Source organism: Gossypium arboreum, chromosome 13 (genome assembly GCF_025698485.1).
Source record: "Gossypium arboreum isolate Shixiya-1 chromosome 13, ASM2569848v2, whole genome shotgun sequence".
In the NCBI taxonomy this organism is placed as follows: domain Eukaryota; kingdom Viridiplantae; phylum Streptophyta; class Magnoliopsida; order Malvales; family Malvaceae; genus Gossypium; species Gossypium arboreum.
The window spans coordinates 110,926,383-110,952,265 of NC_069082.1; the positions used below are offsets into that span (position 1 = coordinate 110,926,383).

The window sequence follows — 25,883 nt, forward strand, 5'->3', positions numbered from 1 at the left end:
AACGCCTCCAACTAATAGTTAGGCCATTACTTATGAGAACAAAACTCTCTATTATAGCTAGGGGATATGTTATTTTGCATGCAGCAACACTTGTACACATTAGGCCAACAAGTTTTAATAAATAGTCCTTATTACAATTGGCTTTTGGTCAAAAGTCAATTATTTCCCATCTTAGAATTTTTGGATGTGCAGTATATGTTCTAATTGCTCCACCACAACGCACAAAGATGTACCAACATAGGAGGTTGGGAATGTATATTGATATAAGTCTCATCATATTATTAAATATTTTTTAACTATTAATTCGAAATTTAGTTATGACATGAGTTGTTATTTATTATAAAATAGTTTTCCCAACATTAGGGGAGAGAATAAATAGCTGGATGAATAAAGTACTTGAAACTAATTATCATTGTCTAAGGTCTTCGTACAAAGCAATGTGAATCAGAAGTTTAGCAAATAATTCATTTTACAAATTAACTGCCAAAGATTCATTTACTAACCTAACGAGAATTATAAAATCTCATATACTAGTTGAATATGTTCCAAAACGAATTGATGTCTCAATAGGATAAATTGTTAGTGTAAAAGAAAGTAAATGCTTGAAGCGTGGAAGACTAGTTGGTTCCAAAGATAAAAATCCTCGTAAAAAGAAAGGAGCAAACATTCAAGATGGTCATATAGTGGAGGTGGGGATTCTTGAAGAAACCCATAGCATAACTAATTATAAAACTCAAGAAGAGATTCAAGTACCTGGAAGAGAAAATGAAAATGATGAAAATAAAGAGATCTTGATAAGTTATGTCAATACAAGAAAAAGATGGAACCTAAAAAATATAGTTGTTAACAAAAAAATTGCTTATAATATTGCTATTGAAATAACAAAAGAAAATGACGGTCCTGAGCCTAAATTTATTGAGGAATGTAGAAAGGGAAAAAATGATCAAAATGGAAAGATGCAATTCAAGTAGAATTGAATTCACTTTCTAAACATGAGGTTTTTGAACTTATAGCCCAAACACCTAAAGATGTAAAGCTGGTAGGCCGTAAATGAGAATTTATGCGAAAACGAAACGAGAAAAACGAAGTTGTAAGATATAAATGACTTGTAGCACAAGGATTTTTTGAAATGCTCGACATTGATTACGAAGAGACATATTCTCTTGTGGTCAATGCAATCACGTTTAGATGTTTTTTTTTCTTTGACAGTACGTGAAAAACTTGACATGTATCTAATGGATGTTGTTACAACCTATTTTTATAACTCACTTAATAGTGACATTTATATAAAAAAAATCCTAAAAGGATATATTTCCTAGGAAAATTGCTCGATAAAAAATGATTCAATTTTCCCATATAAAGGCTTGGATCAGATTTTTGTGATAATTTTTTTTTATGTTGATGATCTAAATATTATTAAAACTTCTAAAGAGCTTCAAAAAATAGTAAATTGTTTAAACAAAAAATTTGAGATGAAATGTCTTGGAAAAGTAATTTTTTTGTCTTGGCCTGCAAATCGAGCATTTAAAAGATGGAACTAATGTCCATCAATCAACTTAAATGGAAAAGATCTTGAAGAAATTTTACATGGATAAAGTAAATCCATTGAGTATCTCGATGGTTGTACAATCGCTAGATGTGAAAAAAGATTAATTTCGTTCTTACGAGAATGATAAAGAGTTTTTTGATCCTAAAGTACCATATCTAAGTGCCATAGATGCATTGATGTATCTTGCAAACAACACAAGACTTGATATAGTTTTCGTTGTAAAGTTATTAGCAAGATTCAGTTCTTCTCCAACACATAGACATTGGAATGAAATTAAACATGTATTCAGATATCTTAGAAAGACTATTAATATGGGGTTATTTTATTCAAATGATTCAAAACCTCTATTATTCGGCTATGCTTATGCTGGATATTTATTGGATCGACATAAAGGTCGATCTCAAACAGGTTATTTATTTACATGTAGAGGTATTGTCATTAATTATGACATTCAACAAAGCAGACATTAGCTACCGCCTCTTCAAATCATGCAGAAATAATTGTAATGATAAGCCAAGCTGTAAGTGTGTTTGACTAAGGTTATTGACCTAACATATCTAAAAAATATATAATTTTGCCTTTACAGGAAGAAATGTCAACTATCATATACGAAGATAATGCATCATGTATAGCTCAATTGAAAGGTGATTACATCAAAGGTAATAGAAAGAAACATATTTCACCAGAATTATTCTTCACTCATAATCTTAAGAAGAAATGTAATATAGAAGTTCAAAAAATTCATTCTGGTTTGAAAGACTAGTATACAAATTTGTTCTAAAACGTGTTGTACTCTTTTCTTTTAACCAAGGTTTTGTCCCACTGGGTTTTCTTGGTAAATGTTTTTAATAAGGCAACTTATAATAGAAGGATGTGTACTTTTTTTCTTTCATTAGGTTTTTATCCCATAGGGTTTTTCCTAATAAGGTTTTAACGAGAAACATTTTCATTAATGGACATCCAAGGGAGAGTGTTATAAATCTATTGATAAATGGATGCCCATATAACTCCCAAGACCTCCAAATTCATTCTTTTTGTAACTCTTGTAACCCCTAAAGAATTTATAGGGCACCTTAATTATCTTTATTATATATTTGTAACTAGGGACAAAGCCAAGAGGGTTGGTAGGGACCCCGACCCCTCTAAAATGAAAATTTTTTCATTTAGGCCCTTTGAAATTTTTAAAATTTTAAATTAGTAAAAGTAAAATTAAACTTTGGCCCTCCCTTAAAAATGATAAAAAATTGATTTAATCTCTTAAAAACTATAAAGATAGATGCTATTAAAATGGTGAAATAGTATTTTTACTCTTGTAAAAATTACAATTTAATTTCAGCTCCCCTCTTAAAAAAATTTTCTAGCTTCGCCCCTGTTTGTAACCTATAGTGATTGGGGCCATATAAATAGAGGGCATGTACAAACTTATTGTATCTAAGAAAAAGTAGAGTTATCTTTTCACTTTTGTGTCTACTCTTTGTTTGATTAATACTATAATTCTCTTAGTTTTATAATATTTATACTAATTTAAGCTCATGTCTTTTAATTATTACAATTGCAATAGAACAAATCAATAAAACTAAAATGATAATTTTTAAAAATGCTTAAAATATATATATCATATTACCAACATTTTCTATAAAAATATAAAAAAATTGCATGGACCAATTATCAAATAATTTGTAGATAAATAAAATGAAAGATAGGGAGAGATGACTGTATATGGGTTTTGAATGGAGATATTGCTTGCAAGATTTTCATTTTCTATTTATTGATAGCAGTCCAAAATTAAGCTATGATGTTAAATCCACCTCAGTTTACGTAATATACAAACTATACATCATAATAATTACTAAAATAAAAGATAGCTTTGGGAAAATAGGATCAAAATTTAATCATTCATTGTTTTTAATTTTATACCCTTTTGGTTTTCACCAATAATTATGAATTATGTAAGATTCCTAAACAAATTCACAAACATGGGAAAAAGAAGAAGCTGTAAATAGATCTATCAAATATAGAAAATAAAATGAAGGATGAAATAAAATGAAGGCCGCCAATTAGGGTTTACCATCGAATTTGCTGAGACCCTATTTCCCCAAATCCCCATTTGGGGGTCTAAATCCACTTTTAGAGCAGGTAAGAGTTAGGCCTTCCCTTTCTTCTTTCCTCTTCCTCCTAAGAAACATTTATTAAAATAAAAAATAAAAAAAATCCAAATAGATATATATTTTAAATAAATTAAGATATAATTTAGATATTAGAAAACAAATTATATTCGAATTTTAAATTTATCGCGAGGTAAATTTTTTAAAACACCAATCACTACAATTCAATTTCATTTTTAATAAGAAAGCCTTCTTTTTTTTTTCTTTTTCTTCCATCATTTCTTTTCACCATTTCTCAACCAAAAAAAAACCTACCTTCAAAGTTACATAGTTAAATATTTTATTTTCTCCTTTGTTTTCCCTTCTCCTCTTCCTTTTTGTGAAGAAAAGAGAAGGGGAAAGAAAGGAACCAAAAAAAAAAAAAACCCTCCATTAAACCCTATAAGGGGTTAAAAAAAAAGAGTTCTGTTTTTTTTTTTTCAATTACAAAGACGACAAAACCAAAGGCTAAAACAATAACTATCATCAAGCAAGGCATATATAGAAGGAAAAAAAAAGAAGAAAAGAAGAAGCCAAGATTATATTACGTGTAGGTTAATTTAGTATATTATTTGTATAATAAGGTTTGAAAGAATAAGAAGAGACAAATTCAAGGAAGAAGACGATGATGGGAAACAACAACAACAACAACCACCACCAAGTAAGTATGCAGAAAGAGGAAGGTGTGATGCTGAAAAAGGGACCGTGGACGGCCGCAGAGGATGCGGTGTTGGCGGAGTACGTGAGGACTCATGGAGAAGGGAACTGGAATGCAGTGCAAAGGAACACAGGGTTGGCTCGTTGTGGGAAAAGTTGTAGGCTAAGATGGGCTAACCATTTAAGGCCTAACTTGAAGAAAGGAGCTTTTTCTCCTGAAGAAGAAAGGATTATTGTGGAGTTGCATGCTATCATGGGAAATAAATGGGCTCGTATGGCTGCTCGGGTAAACCATTTCCATTGTATCTGTTCGAATTTATCGTTGCATTTTGTTCATATATTTGTGTGGTGATTTTTTCTGAGAGTTTCATAAATTTTACAACTTTGTTCATAGTTTTACTTTATTGGAATATGATATGATGGGTGGTTGGTTCTTGGAATCGATGCATTGTTTTTAGCTATTTTCTTAGAATCTGACATTAGACATATATATATATAGCATCGCTTTGGAAACCCTGAATTTAAAGAAATTGATTCTAAATTCCTTTTTTTTTATCCGCCATTGATGATAGCTTCCAGGAAGAACGGACAATGAAATCAAGAACTATTGGAATACAAGGGTAAAAAGAAGGCAACGGCAAGGTCTCCCACTTTACCCTCCTGAAATCCAATCCTTGTATTCTCAGACTCAGCCTGTACTAACACCATCTTCAACCTCCTCTTTCTCCTTCCAACATTCCACCACCATGCTAACATCATCATCACCATCTACGCCGCCACGACTTCTTGCCTACGATCCACATTCAGCCGCAACGCCACCGCCTGTCCAAAGTCCAAGTCCAGCCTCAACGCCGCCCCCTCTTCCAAGCCCTTCCCATGTCTCTCCACTTCAATCTCCCCATAAGCCTTCATTTTCATCTATCCCTCTAGCCGATTCTTTCACATCCAACACTCCATCTTCCTCCCTCGACTTTTACTTCCCTAGACCTTTGCCTTCCTTGCAACAGCCCCTTCGTAACAAGCGACCAAGACACGACGAAAACAACACCAACAATGGGGGTTCGAGCTTTATGTTACCCTTTTCATCGTTGATGAAAACGGATCCTTTCAATCCCCACACCGTGACTAATAACTCGTTGAACCCTCAACATTACTCCAACTCATATTGTTTGGATCAAACCACATTTGACATGGCTTCATCTTCAAGGTTCCCCCAACCCCATTTCGATCCGGGACAGTTTATATCGACTCCCAGATTCGGTTATAATCAGTTGAAAACCGAGCTCCCTTCAAACCAAATTTTCACCCAAGTTGGTAATTCACAAGTTAGACTTGATCCTAAAGGGAATAACAATTACAGCAGTCATAATCAGATTCAGAATAGCAACCACCATAGCTCGAGCTTGAATATCAGTGGGAATGGCTTGATAGAGGATATGTTACAGGAGGTTCAGACGTTGAATGAGAAGAATGAAATTATGGCGAGTCAGAGTTGTTTAGTTAGATCAAGTTCAAGCTCCGAGGGTTTAGCTTCAGGTCAGTACCTCGTCTCAAATTTTGCTTTCAATACTTAATTTAAATCAATATCTGTAATGGTCATATCATATCAGTTGTATGCTTGAAGCACATATCCACCCATTTTTGTCCTCAAATCTCAATCATTATAGAATTAGATGTATATTTCCTTTTTCCTGGATTCCTACTAATGCCTGAAATTCCAGTGTAATGACAGTTTTATTTTTATTTACTTGTTTTGTTTTTCTATAAAAATGATTAGATATCAATTGGTACAAGTTAAAAACACATCTAGAAATGAAAACCAATTGTATACTCGGAGCATTTTCCTTAAGCCATCTCTGTATCATCATCATCATCAGTTTAACCTTTAATGCGATACACACTCTTTATAAATTCACTATGTTTTCATATTATTAAATCTTACGCGAAAGTACTGCAAATATTTGGGTCGAACTTAATTATCATCTATTGTATCTGGACTTTCCCTTTTTAAATCAATACTTACATATTTTTCAATATATGAAAAAAAAAAATATACCCATTAAAAATTTACATATATTTGACATTATATAGTGAAGATTTGCATTTTGGAACATTCTTTTCCTTTTTCAGTAAGCTGGAACCTGTAAATGGTGATGTTTCTCAATTATTGCACTTCCTAGAAAAACTCAAGTACATGTCTTCACTGCATTTTCCCCCCTGAATCCCTGATTGCTTATTTACTTTTTGAAGTTCAAATATGGTAAAAACTATGAGGAATTGAGTGCTATGCTGCTTTGAATTTTGTCATAGAAACTGAATCGAGACTAAATTCATTGATTTCTCTATTCATATTATTTGTTTCCTCTTGAAACGATTTTAGGGTTGGAAGCAAAAGAAGAATCAAAAGAACAAATTATGAACACAGCAAAACATGTAGATTACTCCAACGTAAATCCATCGTCCATGGCGATGGCTATCCCCGAATGGTACATCAACAACGGCGAAACTTCCATCGGCCAATCATCGACTGTAACATATGATAATTTAGCGCTTGAATTCGAATTGCATGATCAAATAGCTTCGTTATTGCCCATCGACACTGCACCCGACCACCACGGTCGATCTTCCAGCTCCTATACTTGGGATCATAGCTTTCCTGGAATTTGTTAAAAACTTCTAATGTTGGATTCAACATTTTTTTGGGGTTTTGCTTGTGATATTTGTTTGCCTAAAATAACTCAAAAATAATCATAAACTTAATTTATCAATTTACCAACTTTTATATTTTATTGTAGTTAAATAAGTGGCCATTCCATAAGATTAATTATTATGGTAGTAAAACCTATTCTAAAACTTTAATTTTGACTCCAAATTATTCTAAAATTTAAGACTTAATCTACATATTTTATTTTTGACATAATTTAGTACCTCTACTTTTACATTTGTTAGTCTCAATAGTTAATATTGTTAACTATTTCAATCAAAATGTTAGTGACAATTTAGAAAAATAATATTTCATCATGATGATTTGAATGGCGCTTTTAAGAAAATAAATCATAATCAATATTTTCAATATTATTTTTTGTTACATAATTACCCAATAAATAAATTTTTAATTTCAAAATGCCATACCAAATATCTTAATAAAAGAATTTTAATGGTAGTATCAATTGGACCTAAATTTTAAATCCAAAAAGTAAAAAGACTATATTCCTTAAAATAAAAGTAAGTGATTAAATTCTAAATATACAAAGTGTATAAAACTTAGAGCATATTTTCACTCTATAATTTAGTATAAATAAATAAATAATCTAACGTGAAGCGTAAGCCGAAAATCATACTAATTAATGATAAAAAAAGGATATGCTATTTGAATTAAAAGAGAACTATGAGGTAAAATGAAAATGGAAATCACTTTAAAAATCAGTGTTGTATTGCTATATGATTTTTTTTTTTTTTTGAATAATATGACTGGGCTTTTTTATTATTGAAAAACCAATACCCAAATTACCTTATGGGCTCAAGTCCGTATATCTATACAAAATAACAATAAACTAAATTGGGCATCCCTATTATTAAGCCCGTTCTTGGAAACAAATAATAAAATAAGCATTAAAAATAAACTAAGAAATAAAAAATAAAAAAGGAAATCCAAAAGATATACCCCTGTCAAATCTAACAGCCTGGCCATTTATTGCTTCCATCGTCTGTTCATGTCCATCAACCACACCTTTTCAGATAGCCTTTCCCAAAAAATTACAATGTATTTGCTATCCTTGACCACTCCCTTCTCTTTCCCCAGACAACTTCACTCCGGATTTCTTCTCCATCTTTCCTCTGGATCTGCTACTCTATGGACCGTCATTTCCCCCACCAGGTATGATTCTTCCTTTCTCTCTAAAGCTTCTTTTGCTAAGTTATGGGCTTGAGTATTCTTCATTCTGTGGATGAACTGGAAAGTGACATCTTGAACACTGGATTTTCTGATCTATATATCATGAATAATCGCTCTGAGAACCGACCTGTCCATTTCTGTCGATTGGCATTTTTTAATGACTGTTTTCGAATCCCCCTTTATTGTTGTTGTTGTTAACCCCATTTCTATTACTAATTTGATGGCATCTAAACCTGCGAGGGCTTCTGCTCGAATGGGGAAAGGATGTTATCATGTAAAACTGACTTTAAGGCTTTTAAATCACCCATCTGGTCTCGAACAACTATACCTGAGGTCAATCTAGCATTTCTTCTGTCAAAGGCTACGTCAAGCTGAACTGTAATACCCTCCGTCGCCTCTGTTTGACCATTGACTCTTTCGATGGTAAATGTGAGTTTTTTTCTCTTGGATCCCATTCAGTTCTGCTATGTAACTATTAACTTTCTGCGCCATATCCCTAACTGAGATGATCTTCCTTTCACGGGTGAATTGGTTTCGGGAGCTCCATATACACCATAACGCACAACAAAAGGACCGATATTGATCTTTTGTACTCCTTTCAAAAACCCAGGTTAGCCATTCCCAGAGACTTTGATTCATATGAACTATAGCCAAAGAGAGGTTGATGTGTTGCCATATTTCACTGGTTGCAGGACATAGTCTAAAGATATGGCTACTATCTTCTTATTCGAGTCTGCACCGAGGACACCGGATGTTGTCTGTCACTTTCTTGTATCTTAGATTTCCTAATGAAGGGATGTAGTTCTAGGAGATTCGCCATACTATTATTTTAAATTTTGCTGGTAGTTGTAAATCACATAGTTTTCTAAAGAAGTTTTTTGTTTCGAGCTGTATTAAATAACTATTAGGATCCAAGCTAGAATATTGTAATAGTTTATAGGCGCTTCTTACTGAAAACTCCCCTGAGGGTTCTTCTTTCCACACCTGGAAGTCTATATGTTCTGTCTCTGCTAAAGGGCTCTGTAAAATCTTTTGTGCTATATCCAGCTGAAAGGTATTGCTGATCAGATCTCATTTCCAAGTTCTGTTTGTGCTATTAATTAATTTCGAGACTAATATTACTTCACCGTTTACCTCTCTGTCTAGCCTACCAATTGCTTCACTCCCTAGAATCCAACAATCAGTCCATACGTCTATCTCAGTCCCTCATCCAACTCTCCAGCAAAGCCCGTTATGAATTAGCCCTCTTGCTGCCCAGATGCTCTTCCAGGTATATAAAGGTAACAAACCTAACTGTGCATTTAGAAAGTTTGATTATGGAAGATATTTGGCTCTAAGAAATCTGGCTAATAATGAATTTGGATTTTTAATAAGGCGCTATCCCTGCTTGGTTAATAAGGCAACATTAAATTGGAAAAAGTTTCAAAAACCTATACCTCCATCTTCTTTCAAGAAACACATGTTTTTCCAAGAACACCAATAAATTCCTTTCTTCTCGCGCCCCTTTTGCAACCTTCCATTTCATCACATAATGGTTTTGGTAATAAAAAAAGGCCATTGGGTATGTCGGTATCGCTTGTAAAACGGTTTTGATAAATACCTCCTTTCCACCTTGAGGCAATAATCTCATACTTTAATTGTCGATACGATGTTTTAGTCTGTCTTTCAAATCTTGAAAAGATTCTTTTTCCTTCTACCAACTAAGCTTGCAGCCCTAAATACCTTTTTAAATCATTTGAACTCTGGATTCCCAACTGAGTGACCACTATCTGTCTATCTTCCTCAGTTGTATTTCTGCTAAAAAAGACTACTGATTTATCAAAATTTACGCACTGACCTGAACTGTTTTTATACTCCCATAAAATCTGCTTGATTGCACAGACTCTCTTTCTTGTTGCTTCTTCAAACAATATGCAGCCATTAACAAATAATAAATGGAACACCCTAGGGCCACTTCTACTAGCTTTGATGCCTTTTAGAACTCCTTCTCTAGCTGCTATTCTAATTAGGCCTGATAGACTTTCCCCACATATCAGGAATAAAAGCGGGCTTAATGGGTCCCCTTACCTAAGTCCCTTGTTGGATAGAAAATTTCTCCTTTATTACCATTAACCATTGCTAAATAAGAAACAGTAGACATGCATTTCATAATAGACTCAATCCATTTTTGAGAAAATCCCATTCTACTCATGATTTCTTGAATAAAATTTCCTTCTACTCTATCATAAGCCTTACTCATATCTAACTTGACTGCCATATATCCCTTCTTCCCCACTTTTTTCTGTTTCAACGAGTATAGAGTTCCATAAGCCACTAGTACATTATCTGTTATGAGTCTTCCTAGCACAAATGCACTCCGTGCTTCATCAATACATTTATCAATAACTCCTCTAAATTTGTTTGCTATCGCTTTTGTTACTATTTTATAAATAACATTACATTGACTAATTGGCCGAAAGTGAGTCAAATTAGAAGGATTGGTAATCTTTGGGATAAGCACAATCTGAGTTGAGTTTATTGGACTAACCTCCATTTCTCCATTCAAAAGATGCAGAGAAAAGGAAACATCATTCCCAATGATATCCCAGCATCTTGGATAAAAAAGGGCTGGAAATTCATCTTCCCCTAATGCTTTTGTGGACCCCATTCGAACAAAGACCCCCAACTTTCCTCTCCATTATAAGGCGCTAGAAGCTTTCTGTTATCTTCATCGAAGATACAACGTTCAATACTCAAAAATAAATGCTCATTAAATGCAGTCCTCTCTGCTTTGAATAAATTCTCAAAATACACCCGTGCAATACCCTCTATTTCCCGAACATCTTCCGTTTCCTCTCCACTATCATTCTACAGCTTGCTAATCTAATTTTTCCTCCTCCTTTGTATTGCATGACTGTGAAAAAAAGTTGTGTTCCTATCGCCATATTGTAACCAGTTTAACCGAGCCCTTTGTTCCCAATAATATTCTTCTTTTTCGATCTCGAAGTCTAGCTGAATTTTTGTGTCAATCATCTTAGCCAAATTCCTATCATCCCTTTCAGCTTCTACTACTTCTGATAGTTTCGTTGTTAACACCTCCTTTTTCTAATTTCTATTCATTAGTCCCACCCATTTTTTTAGTCATTTTCTCAAGAAATTCAACTTTTGCAATAAATCTCCTACTGCCAGTCCTCATAGGTACTTGACTTTTTCATTAAAAGAATCTTCTAGAGTCCATGCTTCAAATTTAAAATTACCTCATTTTCTCTTATCCTCTTTTTTCTCTGTCACAACAAAGAGATGACAGTGATCTGAAAAAGAATTAATCAGATGTTGAACTTTTGCTTCAAAAAACAAAAGCATCCAACTTGCATTAGCATATCAAGTTGTTCTTGTATATTTGTCTCAGGTAGATTCCCTCACTCCCAAGTAAACCACCTGCCCGAAAACCCCACATCGTTTAATTGGCATTCCTCTAACATTTTTCAAAACAATTCCATCATTCTTTCATCTCTGGGTAAACCTCCCTTTTTTTCGAACCCATACATGATTTCATTAAAGTGTCTACATACAAACCAATGGGTATCCTCTTCTTGATTAAGATTTTTCAAAACAGCCCAAGAGTTTTCTCTATCTCGAGCATATGGGGTGCCATAAAAACCCATAAATCGCCATTTACCGTTAATTTCTGCATCTTCCACAAACACATCGATATGCCTTTTGGAAAAAATTTTGAGAGTAATCTCAATATCATTTTTCCATGCCATATACAATCCTCCTCTAGTTCTTTCCGAATCAACTTCAATACCCTTTGCAAAGCCACAACTCCTTCGAACTCTCTCCATCTGTATACTGCAAAGTTTAGTCTCTATAAAGAAAACTATTTAGGGATTAAAGATCTTCAGCGAGTGTTGAAGTCTCCTTATTGTTCGTGATCTCCCCAAACCACAGAACATTCCAGCTTAAGATTTTTATTACTCTCGGTTGGCTTGCCTCTTGTTAGCCGCCGATAATATAAGATTGTGTTCCTCCATTCTCCTATTTCTGGACGGTACCTTACTGATGTTATCATTTTCTGCAAAATCATCAATTTCAACTCTAGATTTTTTCTTCCCCTCCTCACTTATAAATGTTGTGTCCTCCAAATAATGGTCCATAGAATTATGAATTTAATCTGACAATACATCTGTCATCTTTTGATTAGAACCTGATGGTCCACTTTTTAAGTTGAAACCAAGAACTGGGTCCATTAATTTTACGCATATTCTTTTATTTTCCACCCTCCAATGCCCACTCCCTCTTCCTCTATTACTTTCCCCAACTCTTCCCACTTTCCCCTCTACATCCTCTCTTAGCTATTTACTGTTCATTGCAAACGGTCTTCGAGTCTGAGCTCGTAAAGACAAATCCCATCCTATTTCAGCTACGTCCACACCAAGTGTCATCTTTGCTTTGCAAAAGAAGTCGCTATGGCCCAATCTTCTATAGAAAAAAAAAATAACGATAATCGCTCATATTTAAAATTGACATATGACCTTTTCCCATAGAACGAAACCTGCTTCTTTTTTTTTAAAGGATGCCTTACATCAATATGGACTCTAATTCTCATGAAACTTCTATTCTCCTTACTTAGTTTAGATCCATCATATTTCAAAAAGTCCCCTAAAAAGTTCCTCGTTTGGACCGCCAAACTCTCAGAAAATAATCCAATAGGGACATCATGTATCTGTACCCAAAACGGAGTCTTAACTAAGGGTACTTGTAGTGGATCCTCTCCCCAATTCAATTTATAAAGAAGCAACAAGTGGTTATTAAAGGTCCAATGAGAGCCCTCAATAACCCTTTCCAGATCCATAATATAAAAAATTGAAACAAATACCTTTTCTCTCCCAGATCTCGAATCTGAACTCCTCAAATTGGATGCCACAGATTTGCCAAATACTCTTCATTGCTAAAAAGTGAATGATACTAGCAATTAAAAAACAACCTACAAGTTGAAAAAACTCCCCCATTCCTTCTCTGTTAAGATCTGGTTGTATTTGAATAACTTCATCTTCTTCATCATTAATTGAAAAGTTGAGCTAGTTCGTTTTCTATCTTTGCAAGTGTATATCTCAAACTATGCTTGCTGACTACAGTATGCAAAAGACCGGCACACAAGATGCTCCGACTACACAAATCAAATAAACCAAAATGAAACCAATAGAAACCCTAAAACTTCTTGCCAAAGGTAGCAGACAAAAGTGTGCCAGAGACGGCAGACTTTAATTTTTTTATTATTGCTATATGAATTTTAAATATATTAATAATATCTCAAATCTTAATACAATATATTTTATATATCTAATTAATTAATTAATCAGTTATTTTATAATTAAAGTTGAAGAAAGCTTTTTCCTTGTCAAATTTAGGTCGATGATATGGGCTCATGCTTACACTAAAGAGATACTTACTTCAAAAACAATTTGGTGGGATAACCCCTAAGCAATGTGTTGTTTCTTCATCTACCATCGACATTAGAGGTGTTCTTCTTTGGGCTCCTCCAAGGCCTGGCTTCGTTAAATTCAATGTTGATGGGATAGCTAAAGGTTGCCCGAGACTTACTAGGTGTGGCGGAGTGCTTCAAAATGAGATGGGTGAAACCTCAGCTCTTTTCTCGGGTCCTTGCCTGCCTCGAAGGCTATTACAATTAAAATTCTAGCTATTAAGACAACTTTGGACATCTTTGTCTTAACAAGATGGTAGCAAAAGGTAAATTTAATAGTTGAATCAGACTCAGAGACTGCTATCTCATGGATCCTCAATGAAAACAAAAGACTATGACATTTATGGGATATTTAAGGAGATTGATAAAATCAAATTGGAAATAGGCGATGTTGACTTTGTCCATGTTCAAAGAGAAGCCAATGGTATGATGTATGGTTTAGCGAAAGCAGGTTCATTGTTCTTGTTTGTTCAAGGCTTGGTGGTAATTCTATTGGTTCTCCGTCTTTTGCCTTTGTTTCATCTCTTTTGTTTTGCTTCTAGTTTATTGGCTTTCTGCTCAATGCCCTTGTTCTTACGAGGTGCCTTTTGTTTTCAAGTTGTTTGGCCTTTTTTCTTTAATAAATTTGATAATCGAGAAAAAAAATGATATTAGAACTTATGGGCGTCAAGTTCCATGTATTTTTTTTCTATTGTGCTTATAAATACCCTCTCTTTTGTTTTTTTAAAATAGCCAAAGATCGCAATCTATCATTATTAAGTTTTCAAGCCAAAAATCTTTCAAAATTCTTACTTTTTACCTTACAATTTTGACTTTTTTTAAACCTTATTATAGCTCTATTGAGGGAAGACAATCATAGTGTTAGAAGTTGTAGATATGGTAATTTTTAATTTATAATTTTAGTATTTATTTCTTCTTAATATTTAATTTTAGTGTTAATTTTTATATTGTTCAACATAAAATATTTATTTTGTTTTCATTTTATTTACTAGGCTGAGAATGCACTCTTCAAATTTGATGGAAGATATATATATATATATATATATATATATATATATATTATATCGAACGAGAAGCAACATCAATTGAGAGCATTGCTAGATGTAATTGGTTTTCTTAAGGTGATGGAAATAGCTCACTTTCATGTAGCTACCGCTGCACCATAGTGAAAAGGTTGGAGACTGGAAACCATTACTTTCCACTTTTCATGCGGTAAAGCCACAAACACCTTGGAATATATAGCCTTAATCATATACCTTCCCATTAAAGGAGCTGTTGAAACTGAGGGGTCTCAAATTGACCTTGAAGTGGAAGTGCCGAGGTTGATTGAGCATCATCTAGTTGATAAGAATGATATCAATAGGCCAAGTGAAGTTCATGTTGTTCCAATAGGGTCGGAAGCGTGTAAATTATTGTACTAAAAAATCACACAAAGTTCAATTCCCAGGGAAGAGAGGTGGATCACAAGGATCTCTTAAATACCAAGTCTTTCCTTAGTCAGAATATCCCTTTTATAGTAATTTAATAGCACAATAAATACTACTATTATACCCTCAAATATTGAAAGAAAAATAGGACAAGAAAGAACACAAGAGTTTTAACGAGGTTCGGTAAATTATACCTACGTTCTCGGGCACTAATACCAGATGATAACTTTACTATCTCCAAAATATTACAAACAAATAGAATTCCTTAAGAATTCTCAAATGGGAGAAGAGAGAAAACTAAGAGAGAAAGATTGGTTGGGATGAATTGAAATGAGAAATGAGAAGGCCTATTTATAGTTGAGGTTCAAGGACCAAACAATAAATAGCCCATTATCTCAAGGACCAAAAAAAAATTATCCCATGCCACTTTTTCAAAGTCAACTTTAGGGTGCTAAACTTGCACCACTTTGGATTGTTTGCCATTAAAATTGTCTACCATTAATCATAATGTTAACAGTTCATTTGGCTAAAAACATTGATCCAACATCCTCTGGTAAAAGATGTGATTGATGAAGTGTTTGAGCAATATATTAGAACGTACGTATCATATATCATGGTGGAATGCAGATATCAAAAGTAGTTTTTGTTATCGTCTGTATTTACCTTTGCTTAGATGGGGTCCTCGACTAACCCTCCTTTTGTTATAAATACTCCTCTAAGGTCAAGAAGAGTTCTAGAAAAAGGAACGAGATACTAGACTTCACTTTGCTCAAATCTCTCTTTACTATCTCCCTATCTCTCCAAAATAACAACTCTTCTCACCTCCCACAATATGGACCATCCCTACCTTACTAACTCTCTGCGCTCCCTACAATGTAAACCATCAATGTAAGTCACCTTCTATTTTTATGTTATAACAATATTTAATATTTTATTTTGTTATATTCAAGATCTCTAGTCGGATTTGATTCACTTACATGTACAATGAAAAACTCCCTTTCAATTTAAACTTGACTTCAGCGCCAATGATGACACAAATTTAATTTTTAATAAAAATGTGTTTCATTCAATTTCAACTACAACTCATCTATAAATCCATGTATAAGTCCTAAAGTATATATAAAGTAATGTCCTTTGCTAACTTTTTGACACATATCAAGGTGTGACAAGGTTTTATTCTATTTATTTTTATATTTTATTTTTTATTTTTTTTGTAGTTGCATTTTAAAGAGAACTAAGATGAATACCCCACTTCCTTAGATTTACTCTCTTTTTCCAATATTTTAGTAGTTAATATTTAATAATTTTAATTAAATTTTATTATAAAAGATAAAAATTAAATTTATTGTAATGATTTATTCATGTTTTATACATTATAAATTTATATTAGAATTTATCGTATCAATGATATGGGTGAAAAAATTATATTAAAATTATTTTTTATAAAAATTTTTCAGTAATAGAAATAATTTTATATATATTTTTATAAATCAAAAGTGTTCTCATTCTTTTTACGATTTGAGTAGAGTCTTATTCAAAATAATAAATTTATATTTTAATATTATTGAACACTGATTGATCATTATATTTGTAATTTGTAATTATTTTATTTAAAATGATATAAAAGTAAAAAAATAAACATATCATGATAATTTTTTTTGAAAGATAGAGTGACTCGTTAAAAATTCCCTCTTAACCCAGACCAACAGAGATGGCGAAAAAAAGAAAAAAGTGAATGGAAAAAATAAGAGACCCTTGCATCCAGCAACACGACAGCCGCACAAACCATAAATCATCTAGAGTCTAGCGCAAGACAAAACTAAGACAAATAGACAAATACAAACAAGCACCAGCTTTAGCTAGCGCGACACTAAAAGATAACTGATTTGAGCTTAAAGCTACTGCCAAAACACTAACTAAGTACACTGTTCCTGGAAAGAATCAATAAACCTCAAAGTTGCTATGATCAATCTGCAACCTATGCCAAATTGTTCAGCCACCCGAATTCACCATTTACTAACCCAACGGCATGTGATAGCACAAATTTGCTCTATAGAAGAACCTCTCCATAAAACACTACTCAAAGAGTAGCCATCGCAATAAGATTGACGATGCGATTAATGCCTACTTTGGCCAGCCGATCTGCAGCCGAGTTTGTTTTTTTGTTATATGCAGCCCTTCTTTAATTCACTTGTTCGCAACCATATTGACTTCTCTCATTACATAAGTCAGAGCCACAAACAGGGCTGTTGACACTAAATTTAGCATGCCCATTCAGTGGAGGTTTCCATCACTCTTGGTAGGCATTAACACAACCCTACAGCAGCAAACTAAACACATACATACAGTAAATGATTAAATCTGTTAACCCATGATTTTTCCAATTTATCTGCTTCAGTACTCGCCTCCCAAGGAATGCGATAGATCCTCCAATTCAGCCCTTTAGCTAAGGCTTGAACGTTAGAAATAATACTTGTCAGTCTGCGGGCATTGTAAAAATTCTTGAACTGACTATCGCATTCAACCATTAGAGCATGAGAGCCTTACCATTTTGAAAAATAGAACAAAACGCAAGCCTCCTTCACAGCCAACATGTCAGTTAAATGAGGGCTCGCCATACCAATGGATTTTGAGAAGGTAATAAAGGCTCGACCACCTTTATTTCGAAGAATACCCTCAATTCCTGCCTTATTAGAGACTCCAAACATGAGCATCCACATTGAATTTAACATGACCCAGTCGAGGGGAAATCTAACAAACGCCAGCTCTAGAAGCCTTCAATTTTCTTCCAACTCCACACTCATTAAGATTCCAGAAAATATCCTCAATAGTATAGTAAGAATCGAGCCATTTTGTGGGGAACCACCATGCCAATCTTAGCTTGATCACATCAATAAGTTGAACGAAATCAAGAGTTTTTTGTTGAAGTTGGCCTCCATGCAGCTCATGCAAATTCATGCACATAAGTCTTCCGGATGAAATACATGCAACTGAAGATATTAATGCTACTGTTTCCATCTTAGTTTCATTTAGTTACTTTTTAACAATGTCTTGTAATTTAATTCTTTTTGAATTATGTTTTGGATGACAATTGATGTAACTTGATGGTAATAGAGCTGGTTACCAACTTTGTTCAAGTGTACAAGTTAGTATCACCTAGTTCTAATGTATTAAGTGGAGTTAGGTAGTATTTAGGTGATGAATTTATTGATTTTGACCAGCCAATGTCTGGTACATGTAATGGCTTTAAGCCAAAGTTTCTTTTTGAATAAAATCATCAGATTTTCCTTCCGTATGCTCCATTTTTTCTTTGCTTTCTAAATTATGTTTCTATTCCTGCTTAAAGCTCAAAGCTTCAAAACAAGTATTTTTTTTTCTTTATTTTTCATCCAGATACATTACATTGCTGTTAAAGTCTAGATTGAAGTTCATACTTCATCCAGACAAAGTGTGTCTAACACCAACAATTGGTATCAAGAGCTCATTTCTTACTGGACCTATCCTTGCATACTTTCAAAACAATGGCTTCATCAGGCTTCTCACCAGCTGCACCTCCAGTCTTTAGTGGAGAAGGATACCACATTTGGGTGGTTAAGATGAGGACCTATCTCCAAGCATTTGATCTATGGGTGGTCAACTCAGATATTGAACCAGCACCATTGAGAGCAAATCCAATAGTTGCACAGGTCAGGCAACATGTTGATGAAAGGACTAAGAGACACAAAGCTATGTCTTGTATTCAGAACTGTGTCTCAGATATGATCTTCACAAGGATCATGGCATGTGAGACACCAAAGTAAGCCTGGGATAAATTGAAGGAGGAGTTCCAAGGTACTGAAAGAACAAGGCAACAACAGCTTCTAAACTTGAGAAATGACTTTGAGAACTTGAAGATGAAGGAAGAAAAAACTGTCAAGCAGTATTCAGACAGAATAATGGCTGTGGTTAGCAGCATAAGGCTTCTTGGAGAGTAGTTTAATGAAGCAAGAATAGTGGAGAAGGTGCTCTCTACCTTACCTGAAAGGTATGACAAAAAAATATCCTCTTTAGAGGACTCAAGAGACTTGACCAGCATTACTTTAACTGAGCTAATCAATGCTCTCTATGCACAAGAACAAAGAAGGGCCAGCAGACAGGAGGAGCACCAGGAGGTTGCCTTCTAAGCTAAAACAAATACTAGCTCAAGCACCACTGCCTATAAAGGAAAGAAGACTTGGAAGGATAAACCTAAGTCAGATGCTCCAAAAAAATGGGAAACACCTTGCAAGCATTGCAAGAGACCTGGTCATCCGGAAGCCAAATGCTGGTTTAGGCCAGATGTGCAGTGCCAACACTGCAAAAAGATTGGCCATGTTGAAAAAGTTTTCAAAGAGAAAATAAGACCAAGGCAAAATCAACAGCAGCCAAGGGCTGAAGCTCGAGTAGCTGAAGAAGGCAGTAATAATGAAGAGCAGGTCTTTGCAGTCTTCTGCTCAGCTGCTCTGAAGAAAGTCTCAAATGATTGGCTCCTAGACAGTGGCTGCACTAACCATATGTCATCAGATGCAGCAATTTTCAAGTCTTTAGACAGAAACTGTAAATCTAAAGTTAAAGTTGGCAATAACCACTTTATTAAGGCAGAAGGAAAGGGAGATGTGGTTATTTGCACTCCAACAGGTAACAAGATCATTTCAAATGTTTTGTTAGTTCTTGAAATTGACAGAAACCTGTTAAGTATAGCTCAGTTAATTGAAAAAGGCTATATTATGGTGTTCAAAGAAAATGAACGTTAGATCAGTGATTCAACTGGATCTATGCTCATGTCAGTAGCCATGACAGACAAGAGTTTTGTTGTAGACTGGAATAAAGGCCTTGATAGTGCCTATGTTGTTTCTTCAGAAGAATCCAAACTTTGGCATCAAATACTTGGTCATGCCAATTTCAGGTCCATGGCTCAGATGATCAAAGAAGGTTTGGCTGAAAATTTCACTGGTTTAGTGGAAAATGATGATGTGTGTGAAGTGTGTCAATTTGAAAAACAAGCTAGACATCCATTTCCTGCAAAATTAAGCTGGAGAGCTTCAGATAAGCTGCAGCTAGTACACACTAATGTCTGTGGCCCCATGAAGACTCAGTCATTGAATGGCAGCAGGTATTTCATTCTTTTTATTGATGATTTTTCAAGATACTGTTGGAGTTACTTCTTGAAGAACAAGTCAAAGGTAGCTTCTGTATTTTTAAAGTTTAAAGCTGCTGTAGAGACTGAAACAGGCTATAAGCTGAAGAGTTTGAGGTCAGAATATAGGACTGAGTATACTTCATCCGGGTTTAATACCTTTTTTGATGAAGCAGGCATTAAACACCAACTCACCAACACTTATACACCTCAACAAAATGGTGTAAGTGAAAGGAAGAATAGGAGTTTGATAGATATGGCCAGATGCTTACTGTTTGAGAAGAATTTGCCCAAGACCATGTGGGCTGAAGCAGTCAATACTGCTCTCTATATTCAAAATAGGCTACCAACTAAAGCAGTGGAGCACAAGATTCCATTTGAGGCCTGGTTTGGGTTCAAGCCTTCACTAGTTCACCTGAGAGTATTTGGTTGTTTGTGTTATGCTCAAGTACCAGCTGTTAAAAGAAGCAAGCTGGATAAAAAAGCTCAAGCAGGCATTCTGGTTGACTATAGCTCAGTCAAAAGGGGCTACAAGATCCTTGATCCTTCAACAAACAAAGTAATGGTGAGCAGAGATGTTGTGTTCAATGAGAAAGCATGCTAGAATTGGAACAAAAATGAGCCAGAAGCTATTTCTGAAGAATTTATGGCTGATCAGACTAAACCTGATCAAAATAGTCCAGGAATGGACATTGATGATGAACCAGTCAGGGGTACTAGACCTTTGGCTGAAATTTATGAAAGAACACTTGTGGCTATAGTTGAACCAAGTATTTTTGAAGAGGCTGAGGGACACCAAGGCTGGAAACAGGCTATGGCTAATGAAATTGCTATGATTGAGAAGAACCAGACTTGGGAGTTAGTTGCAAGACCAGCCAACAGAAAAGTCATTGGGGTAAAATGGGTCTATAGAGCCAAGCATATTACTGATAGGAGCCTAAACAAACTCAAATCAAGGTTGGTTGTAAAGGGATTTAGCCAGAAATATGGCCTGGACCATCTGAAAACCTTTGCACTAGTGGCCAGGCTAGACACCATCAGGCTGTTGGTTGCCTTGGTAGCTCAGATGAAGTAGAAAATCTACCAACTTGATGTAAAGTCAGCATTCCTCAATGGTTTTCTTGAAGAAGAAATCTATGTGGAGCTACTTCAAAGCTCAAAGTGACAGACAAGGAAGACATGGTCTACAGGCTCAAGAAAGTCTTGTATGGCTTAAAACAGGCACCAAGGACGTGGTATAGCAGAATTGACAACTACCTGCTCAGTTTGGGATTTCAAAGAAGCCTAAGTGAGCCAACATTGTATGTTAAGAAGAAAGGAGCTGAAACACAGCTCATTGTGTCTCTGTATGTTGATGATCTTTTGGTCACAGGAGGAGACCAAGCAATGTTGGCTGACTTCAATGCCAAGATGGAGCAAGAGTTTGAAATGTCTGATTTAGGAAGGATGACTTATTTCTTTGGCATGGAAATGACTCAAACTCAAGGAGGAATCTTTCTAAGTCAGAGAACGTTTGCCATGAAGATACTGAACAAGTTCTCAATGCAAAATTGTAAGGCTACAAGTACTCCAATTGCAATAGGAGAGAAACTATCGAGCTAAGGCAGTTCTAAGCAAGTAAGTGAATCTGCTTATAGAAGATTGGTTGGTTGTTTGTTATATTTAACTGCCACTAGGCCAGACATTATGTTTGCTGTCAGTTTGCTCTCAAGATTCATGCATTGTTGCAATGAGAAGCACTTTCAAGCTGCCAAACGAGTGGTTAGATACATCAAGGTACTTTAAGCCATGGAATGCTATTTAACAAGGCTGAAAGTCTGAAACTTGTTGGATACACAGACAGTGACTGGGGAGGTTCAATAGATGACATGAAGAGTACATCAGGGTATGTTTTCACCCTTGGCTCAGCTATCTTTTGCTGGAGTGCAAAGAAACAAAGTGTGGTTGTTCAGTCCTTGCTGAAGCTGAATATGTAGCAGCTGCTGGGGCTGTGAATCAAGCCATATGGCTAAGGGAGATCTTAGATAATCTCAACTTGCATCAAGAGGAAGCAACAGGGATTATGTGTGACAATCAATCCGTTGTTGCAATTGCAAAGAATCCTATCTTCCATGGAAGAACAAAACACTTCAACATAAAGTTTCATTTTGTTAGGGAGATGGAACAAGCTCAAGAAGTTGAGTTGATTCATTACAATTCTGAGGATCAAGTTGCTGACATTTTAACAAAACCTCTTAGTACATCAAGATTCATTAAACTGAGAGAGTTAATGGGAGTTTGCAGCATGGAAACCAAGGAGGAGTATTGAAGTTGGCCTCCATGTAGCTCATGCAAATTCATGCACATAAGTCTTCCGGATGAAATACGTGCCACTGAAGATGCTAATGCTATTGTTTCCATCTTAGTTTCATTTAGTTACTTTTTAACAATGTCTTGTAATTTAGTTCTTTTTGAATTATGTTTTGGATGATAATTGATGTAACTTGATGGTAATAGAGCTGGTTACCAGCTTTGTTCAAGTGTACAAGTTAGTATCACCTAGTTCCAATGTATTAAGTGGAGTTAGGTAGTGTTTAGGTGATGAATTTATTGATTTTGACCAGCCAATGTCTGGTATATGTAATGGCTTTAAGCCAAAGTTTCTTTTTGAATGAAATCATTAGATTTTCCTTCCATATGCTCCATTTTTTCTTTACTTTCTAAATTCTGCTTCTATTACTGCTTAAAGCTCAAAGCTTCAAAACAAGTATTTTTCTCTTCATTCTTCATCCGGATACATTACATTGCTGTTAAAGTCCAGATTGAAGTTCATACTTCATCCGGATAAAGTGTGTCTAATACCAAATTTTTCATTGAAAATGATATAATTACGATGCAGCCAAATTGACCAAAGGATGGCAAAAAATGTCATCTTCCATAGCTTATCACAACATGTTGAAGGGAGAGCCTACTACCATATCAAGAACGCAGCTAAAGGCTCCATTGAACAAACCCAACCAATGCTCCCTAGCTTGCAGAAAACTTGCCAAACTCGCCATGTAACCTCATAGCCAAAGAAAAAATGAATAGACTCGTAATTTTTAGTAAAAAAAAGTACACAATGTCAATTCCCACAATATGATGTTCCTCTTAGCCAATTCAACCATAGTCAGAATCTTGCATTTAATAGGTTACCAAGTGAAGATTTTGATTTTAGGTGGAGCCAAACTAACACACAAGAACTTGCTAGCATCCGATCTCTGAAAGGTGTTGCCATAAAGATTCGAACAAAAACACTACGGTGTGTAAATTCCAGTATTGGAACCTTTCTAAAGAATACAATATGAAAAGCCACTATTGATGTTGTGACTCTCAATAATTCCATTGATATAGTTCCTAGTCAAAGGGATTTCTTCTAAGTGCAACATTCCAACACTAGCAATTATTGTTGTAACAACCGAACTCGCTGATTTTCTCACACTTTTTAACTATAAGGGAAAAGATTCGAAGAAATTAGTCTCTAACTGAAAGGCCTTTTTTGAAGGTCATTTTTTAAAAGTCGATTTTTCAACACCATTGATTGTTTTTTATTGAAACTTTGTTCTTTTAAGGGGTGTTAGAGTATAAGAATAAGTTAGGTTGTTATCATTCTTTTATCATTCTATTATACAGTCTCGTATATTGTTAGTAGTATGGTTAGCAGTAGTTAGTCACTCTTACTCAAGTATATAAGTCCTATTCCTATACTGATCCAAACAAGAAAATAATACAGAAAATATTCAATCATTCATTCAATAATCCAAAGTTTCTCTTAGTATTCTGTTTTAGTATAGTTTCTAACATGGTATCAGTCACCTGATTTCCTAGAGGTTTTTCCCGCTGCCAGTTTATGGACAACTTTGCTGATTCTACAGCTACTGATCATGGCAGGCCTGCATTCTCCAACTCTCATTTGGTTCAGACATTTCCTCGTTATTATACGGTGAAGTTAGATTAATGCAATTTTGTGCAGTGGCAACAGCATATCAAGTTAATAATTGAAGGATATGAACTGATCAATTATTTAGAATGGACATTACTTGCTCTGCCTCGGTTTGTCTCTTCTCCAAATGGAGTTTTAACTTTGAATCTCGATGTCTCTCTGTTTGTTTAATAAGATAAGCTTCTTGCTTCTTGGTTACTTTTTACCTTGTTGTCTTGTTTTACAGTTGCGAAATCGGCGTGTGACATTTGGAGCATGGCCAATTACCTCTTCGCCACTGCCGCTGCCACTGGAGCAAAGTTATAAAAAATAAGGCATGAAATTCACTCCGTCAAGAAATGAGTAATGTCTGTCAAAGATTATATTGCTAAAATACAAAATACCTATGTGTTGCTCGAAGCGTCTAGATTTGTGGTATTAGGACAAAAAAAGTGGAAATCATTTTTTCCGAACTCTTATCGAATTTTGACGCGGTCCTAACCTTGGCCTTATTCTCGATTGAAACCATCCCCTTACAGAAACTTATCAATCTGCTTCTTAAGTTTGAAAGTCGTTAAGCTCGTGTGATGACCAAAGCATTGTTTCATACTCATCTGGTGGAGGCCATTCCAATGACACCAGTGGCGAACTCTGTGCGTGGTGGCCATCCACCTTCTACTGCTCGTAGATGAGGTTTCTGAACTCGGATCTAGTGCCAAATTTGAGGTCAATATGGCTATATGGCATAGCGATATTATTATAAATTTGACCGTGATTACGGTGGCTCCTCCTCTGCTCCTAGCATGGCACTAGTGCTGTCGGGACGTGCAGTCAAGTATCGCGTGAAGACAACTTTGACGAGCCTGGCTTATGTTTGTCAGGTCATGGTGGTCTAATCTCTTTTAATAGACTGGGCAGGACGTTGGTCCTTCGGCAGTGGCCCCAATAGCATTCTCATCTGGCTCTTCGTGGGGCAAGTTGCAAAACAACTTCTTTGAGCCTACTCAGCCACCTGGTAGGGTTTTTAACCCATTTACCTCTTATCATGCTGTTGGCGTAAGCCACTTGGTTGGGCCTACTACTGGATCAGGCCTGTCCTATGGTCCTTCTTCCTTGCCGCCAATCTTGGCTCAGCAATATGGGTCGAATGCTTTTGGTTATCTTGGTGCGTCTAAGCCACATACTTCAGGCCATGGTTTTGGGCCATATGGTAGACCGACTAGTGCGGCCCCTAATGCTAGCTAGAATAATGGGCTGAATGCCAAGCTTGTTGGGCTTGAAGCTACGGGTAATAATTTAGTACAAAATCATGGGTTCGGTGTGCCATGACGAACTAAGCTGCGGGCACATGTTCATGATTTCGATGCCTCGTCGTGCATTGGGTTACCACATATCCTTGATTTTAATGCATCATATTTTTTAACCACCTCTAGGTCTAATGCCAATACAACTCAATATGAATCTAACTTTGATAGTGAAAATGCTTATATTCCTATGCCAGTAAGGACCATATCTTGGTGTCCTGATTCAGGGGCTACACATCATGTCTGTTACGAAGCCACCACTTTGCATGATTTCACACCGTATTCAGGTACATCTTCTCTTCTCAGGGGTGATGGGACTTCTACAAAAATTTTGTGTATTGGGAATTC

At 35.3% G+C, this 25,883-nt stretch overlaps 2 protein-coding genes and 1 long non-coding RNA gene across 5 annotated transcripts; all 3 read left to right on the forward strand.

Moving 5' to 3' along the window:
- The first annotated feature begins 3,676 nt into the window (after positions 1-3,676).
- LOC108463478 (transcription factor MYB120-like) lies at positions 3,677-7,126 on the forward strand. Its single transcript, XM_017763410.2, has 3 exons — positions 3,677-4,636; positions 4,923-5,886; positions 6,731-7,126. Exons 1-3 carry the CDS (start codon positions 4,319-4,321, stop codon positions 7,018-7,020), a joined length of 1,572 nt encoding a protein of 523 aa, XP_017618899.1. The 5' UTR covers positions 3,677-4,318; the 3' UTR covers positions 7,021-7,126.
- An 873-nt stretch (positions 7,127-7,999) lies between these two features.
- On the forward strand, positions 8,000-14,365 carry LOC108463926 (uncharacterized). 3 transcript variants are annotated; one of them, XR_008277331.1, is made up of 6 exons: positions 8,015-8,227; positions 8,486-8,674; positions 8,787-8,855; positions 8,938-9,299; positions 9,392-9,525; positions 13,636-14,365. It is a non-coding gene; the product is annotated as an uncharacterized LOC108463926 (long non-coding RNA). The 3 variants fall into 3 exon arrangements; XR_001868203.2 differs by having other exon boundaries at positions 8,000-8,674; XR_001868201.2 differs by having other exon boundaries at positions 8,017-8,855.
- A 4,292-nt stretch (positions 14,366-18,657) lies between these two features.
- LOC108462512 (uncharacterized) lies at positions 18,658-19,908 on the forward strand. The gene is made up of 3 exons (XM_017762453.1): positions 18,658-18,822; positions 18,955-19,106; positions 19,317-19,908. The coding sequence occupies exons 1-3, from the start codon at positions 18,658-18,660 to the stop codon at positions 19,906-19,908; spliced, it is 909 nt and encodes a 302-aa protein (XP_017617942.1).
- Positions 19,909-25,883: the final 5,975 nt, after the last annotated feature.

What these genes read in the sequence shown, in the direction of transcription:
- LOC108463478 (XM_017763410.2), top strand. Translation starts at nt 4,319, where the DNA reads ATGATGGGAAACAACAACAACAACAACCACCACCAAGTAAGTATGCAG. An exon ending in GGGCTCGTATGGCTGCTCGG is followed by an intron (nt 4,637 to 4,922) that starts GTAAACCATTTC and finishes CATTGATGATAG; the next exon opens with CTTCCAGGAAGAACGGACAA. An exon ending in CTCCGAGGGTTTAGCTTCAG is followed by an intron (nt 5,887 to 6,730) that starts GTCAGTACCTCG and finishes AAACGATTTTAG; the next exon opens with GGTTGGAAGCAAAAGAAGAA.
- LOC108462512 (XM_017762453.1), top strand. Translation starts at nt 18,658, where the DNA reads ATGGCTTCATCAGGCTTCTCACCAGCTGCACCTCCAGTCTTTAGTGGA. An exon ending in CAAATCCAATAGTTGCACAG is followed by an intron (nt 18,823 to 18,954) that starts GTCAGGCAACAT and finishes GATAAATTGAAG; the next exon opens with GAGGAGTTCCAAGGTACTGA. An exon ending in AGCATAAGGCTTCTTGGAGA is followed by an intron (nt 19,107 to 19,316) that starts GTAGTTTAATGA and finishes AACAAATACTAG; the next exon opens with CTCAAGCACCACTGCCTATA.